At 38.2% G+C, this 6527-nt stretch overlaps 1 protein-coding gene across 2 annotated transcripts; it reads right to left on the bottom strand.

The window, feature by feature from the left end:
• Positions 1-3821: 3821 nt before the first annotated feature.
• On the bottom strand, positions 3822-6259 carry LOC145087373 (DUF1666 family protein (DUF1666)). 2 transcript variants are annotated; one of them, XM_079025333.1, is made up of 5 exons: positions 5643-6259; positions 5077-5563; positions 4599-4997; positions 4304-4509; positions 3822-4223 (listed from the first exon to the last, which is right to left on the bottom strand). In XM_079025333.1, exons 2-5 carry the CDS (start codon positions 5522-5524, stop codon positions 3972-3974), a joined length of 1305 nt encoding a protein of 434 aa, XP_078881459.1. In that variant the 5' UTR covers positions 5525-5563; positions 5643-6259; the 3' UTR covers positions 3822-3971. The 2 variants fall into 2 exon arrangements, with proteins under 2 accessions (XP_078881459.1, XP_078881451.1); XM_079025325.1 differs by having other exon boundaries at positions 5882-6258.
• Between the last annotated feature and the right edge of the window lie 268 nt (positions 6260-6527).

The following is a 6527-nucleotide window of genomic DNA, read 5'->3' as shown; positions in this document are numbered from 1 at the left end:
TCTCCAACTGATTCTCTCAATCTGACAATCTAATTATTGATTTTTCGCATTGTGAGTTTGCTTCTGCCCTTCTCATTCTCGCATGTTGCCCCCTTTTCTCATTCTCACCTTCTGCGTTTTTAGCTTTCAATTTTAATATAGATAAAACATGCATATCTTCTCCTCTCTATATTAAATAAAAACCACAACTTTATTTTTTTTATTTTTTTTTGCAAGTTTGCCCAATTTCTCTATGGCTTGGAAGTTGAGGTTTGCCGCACTCTGCAGGCTGAACCTGATTCCTGATTTTGCCAATTAGCAATTGCCTAGTGGCTTGGTCTGTGTTGCCTCATCTACATTTTTCTAGCTACAGATCTACAATCTCTCAAGTAAATTCTATATTTTAATTGTTTTTTTTTCTTTTCAATTTAGTACACTTTGGGACTTCCAGTTTTAATTATATTTGATTTTAAGTTATAAGTCAGTCAAAAGCCATTACAATTGTATTTATCAGATTTCATAAATGGCATATTGGAATAATTACCTTCGTGTATGGAATATCTTTTGTTTAGTAAGTTTGATTAAAAAATGAAAGAGCATAAATTTTTATCAGCACTAAATTTTTATGTAGCTTGATCGTCTCTAAACTATCTATTATCCAAACCTGGTTGGATGTGAGAAACTAGTGAGTCAATGTATTTTCAAATTTGTTTACAGATTCAATTCATGTAGAGGCACTAAACTGAAGCTTCTAAGTGTTTTAATTTAGCAATTTATATCATCATAGGATACATGTATTTATTTTAAGTTTTCTATTTATTGGCATTTTAGTCCCAGACCCTGTTCCATGTTTTTGGTTTATCATAGGAATATATATGTATTTTAAATATATTTCTAAGTGTTTAGTTGTAGTAATTATCATTATATTGTATAGTGTATATGTATTCCTTATAGTCCGACATGGGCATTTTAAGTCTTTTCGCCCTGGGCATGAAATATCATTAGATCGGCCCTGCTTCTGCACCACTTTGTGCTCTATAACTTTGGGAATTATAACACCCCGACTCCCAGGTATAAATTTTAAAAGCTTAAAGTCATATTCTTATACCTAATTGACAAGTTGGTTGCCCCCAACTCGTCGTGTAGAAGCGGATCAACTCGCATGATTTATGAGGTCTACTCGACGAGTTCAAGGACCCCGACTCGATGAGTAGGAGTTGGAAAATGAAACCCTAATTTTTAGGGTTTGCCTCCTATACAAAGGATTTAATTTGCCCCTTGTGGCCTCCCTTACCACTTCATTACCCAGAGAAGAAATCCTAGTCGTTATTTGTTGTTTCCTTGAGCCTGTGAGATGAAAAGAGTGCTTTTGGTGTATTTTGTTGAAGAAGTTGGAAGGTTGAGAATCTTGGAACGGGAAGGAGCTTGTATATCCAGCATCTACAACGTTTGGGCATCCATTTGAATGTAACAAGTTGATACCTTGATCATTCTAGCATTACATCCCTTTTTTCTTGGGTTTAAGGCCATTTTTAGTATGATTGTGAAGCATTTCGGGTATTGGGTAAGATTTGGAGTTGTAACTTCAGATATGGACTCCTCTAAGTCCCTATAGTCATAAAGTTATTAGATTTAGCAAGCTTTGGCCCTTCTCTTTGGGTTAAACCTTTCCCTTAGCTTGGTTTTGGCATTTAGGACCATGCATGTACGTAAAGTTTGCAACTTTATGTGGAAACCATGCCCTGGGAGGTTACATATGCAATTTGGAGCTTTGGGGTAGCTTTAAACGTTTGAATGAGAAATGAACTAAAGGGACTCGACAAGTTGCATGGCCAACTCGATGAGTCGGATGAAGATTATATGTATTAGTTCTGCAAGGACTCGGCGAGTCAGTGAGACAACTCGATGAGTTAGTTAGGGTTTACCCTACTTTTGGACACGCATGGACTCAACGAGTTGTCTGGGAACTCGGCGATTCAACTAGGGTTTTCACGATTTCTCGAATTCTAGAAGGACTCGACGAGTCAGTGAGCCGCACTAGATGAGTTGGGTCAACATGGACTATTGACCTTGACCGTTGACTTTGACTTTGACCAAGGGTTGACCAGTTTGACTTCTGGGGGTATTTTAGTAATTTTGGAATTTATGGAAGTGGATCATTGGTGGATGTAGGTGTTGGCGTTGGAGCTGTATTTGGAGGAGTTTGACATTATCACTCCGAGCTACTTGTGAGGTGAGTTATTCTCACTATATCAAGAGGGTCTAAGGCACCAATGTCGGACCTTTTCGGATTTGTATCAGTGTTTATTGCATGATATGCTTATTGATTTGCATCCTGGTAGTTAGGATGGTGATATACTTAGTGACCTGGTAGGTCGGTATCCTGGTATATAGGATAATTCTATGTTAGTGACCGGTTAAGTCGGTATCCTGGTTATAAGATGTAACTATGATTAGTGATTTGTTAGATTGGTTTAACTGTTATATATATGTTAGCGTATGATATTTATGTGCACATGTTTGTTTGATTTGGGGGTTGGGTTGAGGCGGACCTGCTTTGTGCTGAAGGCCAACATACCCTGGGAGGAACGGATAACCTGGGAGGGCATACTAGTCAGGTCGAAATCCCGACGAGCGGTCCAGATAGGCTGAAGGCCCTGAGAGGCGGTCCAGACGTGTCAAAGGTTCGAAGAGCGGTCCAAATGGACTGATGGCCCTGCGAGGCCCTCCAGTCAAGCTGATGGCTCATTATGCATGTTGTTTGTTTATATGATATGATTACGATTGTATGACGTTGGTATTTTGGGGAAACTCACAAAGCTTCGGGCTTACAGTTGTTGATTTGGTTTCAGGTACTTCTGATGATTGCGGGAAGGCGAAGGCGTGATCATACACCTCCTTATGTTTCCCGGATTGGAGAGAATTGGAAGGAAAGTTAAACATTTTGTTCTTTCTCTCCAAATCCTTCCAAATCGAAAGGAAATATAGGAGGGAAAGTGATCATTTCGTTTCCTTCCACTTCCTTCCTTTAATGAAACTCGGGAACACCAATTTCTTTTACTTTCCTCTCACTTCTCCTCACTTCCTTTCTTTTGCATCCTTAAATTTAACTCGGAAACGGGGTGCAAATCTATAGGATAACACCATCAACAACATACAAAAATGTCATATTTTGAGGAAAAAAATCTCATGATATCTCTCACATCGTTGTCACCAACTAGCTCGATAACCTTATGCATTATGAGAAGTTGGAAAGATAAAATGAACTGATTATCTTGTTAAATGCATCTTACTAGCCACCAAATGAACCAAACCAAAGTAACATATACAAATGCAAATATATATCATACTCCTTCCATTCTAATGTTAAATGCATCTTATTCCATTATTTTGTAAAACGTCATTATTGATTCTCTTACATACCCCTCTGATATGAAGTACTCTAATATTACCATGATGATTTCAATTTTTTTAAAGGTGTTTGAAGATTTATAGGAATGTATTCAAGATATTGAAGATAGTGACTAGAGATAGACACAATGCTTACCAAAAAAAAAAGGGAACTCCAAAAAGAGATTATGAGCATCACAATTTCGAATCTAACAAAATATCGAACTTCATTGTATTCCAAAACTGACAAAATGTATTGTCAAGAACTAGTTTGCACAGTGTACTTGGAGGATCTAAGGGTAGTTTGCAACTTTCTCGAGTTGCAAAACACATTTTCGTTAAAAAAGATTTGTTTCGTTATTAGGTGGAAGCTAAGGCTTGCACAAGTTTGATCCCAAGCAAGCTTTGTAGTCATAATCTTACTCAATCCCTAACGAGCATGCAACTATGGATTTAAAATAATAAAGAAAGATTTGCATTGCATATACCCTACCTCATCCAAGATCATGAAATAACAAATCCCTTGAGGTTGACTTTATAATGAGTCTTTAAACAAAAAGCTTGGACTACATCTTTTCATAGATACTCAAAACATTATTATATCAACAAGGGAAAAGAATAGGAGATGGATCCCTTTGAAGTTTTCCACTTGCTGCTGATAAATCCAATTTCTTCATCTTTTCTTCACTCCAAAACAATTGATCTTTACTAATCTTCACCATCCTCAACACCCTGTTTATCACCTTCACATCTATAACCCCAAGTAACAACTCCACCTCCTCTTGTGTTCCAGGCCACTGATTCTTCTTCCCACCTTTCCTCTTCTTCCACAGCTCCTTCAACTTCACCTTCTTCTGCATTAATCAACAAATATCATCATCAATCAAATAGATTCATGGTGCCAGATGAAATTACTAATTAACCCTTTCCTCACCTTCTCCAGTGACGCCTGCACCTGCTGAACAGGGGTAACCATCTGATTCTGACCTCCAAATAGATTCCGGACACCATTTGACTTCTTCTTGTCCATCTTTATGAACAGTTGAAAAGTAAGAATCGAGGTCTCAATTATTCTAAGAAGATCTGAAGCTTCCACAACCATTTCCGATTCCTCTTCTGTCATCTCCTTTCTATCTTGACCTGTAATTAGATATAACCATCAACAATTTTTATAAACCGTCATTTTATTCTTCAAATAGAAGCAATACCCAATGCGTAATGATATTCACCTAATATATTCGGAACTTGCAGAAGTTTAGAAAGCGAGTTTCTTGTTTGACCATAAACTTCAGGCCTAAGACCACGTTCAAAAGGTTCGTTTTCAATAAACCGTTGCAGCAAAACCTGAAACTGCTGAAACTGTTGTGCGCTATGGTTGTAACATTTGGAATTTTCAGATTGAATCTGGCTTAGTTGAGAATACTGGCAATGAAGTGCCTCCCATGTCAAGCAAAGTTGAGATACGTATGCTGTTTCAAGATCCAGATATGGATCATTCTCTGGTTGTTGTTGCAGGTGCTCTGTTTCATCTTCAGGGGGTTCGAATTTTTTCAAAGATAGACATCGAAGAGGGGATGTAAGCTTCTTGGACACAGATCTTGGTGATGGAGTCGAAGGATTGAGTGAACCTGTGTGACATTTTAGATTCCTAGAAGTTAGACGTTACAAATCAATCGATAAGAGAAGTTATGAAAAGGTAAAAATTACCGATTTCTTTTAAGAGCTGTGTAGTGAGACGATCGAAGAACAACATGCGCTCACAGTACTTATCGTAGAAAGCACCAAAACAAGACCATAATTGTCGGCCTTCGGCTTCTACATCCCGCCACTCATTGGAGCTGGCTTGACCTTCGTCTTCCTCCTCCTCCTCTGGTTCCTCTTCCTCGGGACATGTTTCTTCAGGTATCAGCACCATGAAACTGTTCCTTCTCAGTTCTTTCAGTCTTCTCTTTACCTCGTTCATGATAAAGTCATCGTCGTCCTCATCGGCTTCTGTAGCATTATCAACATCCGACGTCGCCGATTTCCCCAAGTCATCGTCGTTATCTTTCTTGGGCTCTTCTGGACTCGGAACAGGAACAGGATTGTTGTCGGATTCCTTTTCTGGGTTTGGTTTGTGGGCTTTTCTGAACTTTCTCATTTTAAGGAACTCCATTTTCGGATATAAAGATGCAAATGTACTGGTATTAGGATCCTGGTAGAAAAGCAAGCTCAATAAAGCAAAAAGGAAATACAGAGCATACAGGAAACGGTGATATCAAACAATGACGAACCCACAACTTGTCAAAAGACTGATCAGGTTAAAAATCATCAAATGGACTGAGAATCCATAGATCTAACTCCATTTTCGCCACCAAGATTCTTCACGTTAAAAAAGAGGGATTTTTTCTTCTTGAACGGAATTGGCAACGATATAGAATCTCGAAAGATGTGATAGTAAACACAGAGATCGATTTACAAGAGATGAAACAATGAGAAAGGTTTGGTAAAGTAGATTCGCTGCGATACATACCAGAAATCAGCAACGGGAAATCCAGCGAAAGCGATGCGGGAAAGTGTAGTAGCAATCAAGTAGCCAGAAGGTAGAAAAAGAAACCCTAAAAGAAGTGAGTTTGGGAAGGGAGTAGGAGAAGTGCAAACAGTGTTGACATTGATGCTTGCTTGCTTCCACTTGATGTGTTTTTCGGATTTGTTGGTGAATTAACTGTTGTGTTTGCTACTAATTAGAGCCAACCGAGGTTTGATTAGATTTAGTGAGAGGGGCACAAGCACCCAGACAAACGAGAAGCAGAGAAATACAAAAGAAATAGGAGAGAGAAAGAGAGAGAGAGAAGACGTTCAGAGAATATTGTCAGAAAGAGGCACGACCCCTCTTTACTATCGAAGACAGGACACTGCTCGAAACACAAAGCCGGGAAAATACATGGACTGTTTTTGAAAGGTTTTCTTTATATTTTGTAGAAGAAAAGCATATTTGATTTCGTCAACGTTTTCTTTTTGTTATTATTAAAGTACACAAATAAAATTTTATTTGTAATCTTCATGGCGTCCTAAAAAAACTAAAAAAATTAATAAATAAAATTTTAACTTGAAAACAACGGTATTCAAAAAATTTCTCTATTGATGATGATGAGCAACGGGCCGAATCCAGACCGGAC

This window comes from Lactuca serriola, chromosome 1 (genome assembly GCF_051521515.1).
Source record: "Lactuca serriola cultivar US96UC23 chromosome 1, Lser_US96UC23_V15, whole genome shotgun sequence".
Lineage (NCBI taxonomy): Eukaryota > Viridiplantae > Streptophyta > Magnoliopsida > Asterales > Asteraceae > Lactuca > Lactuca serriola.
This window is presented reverse-complemented; position numbering and strand designations above follow the sequence as displayed.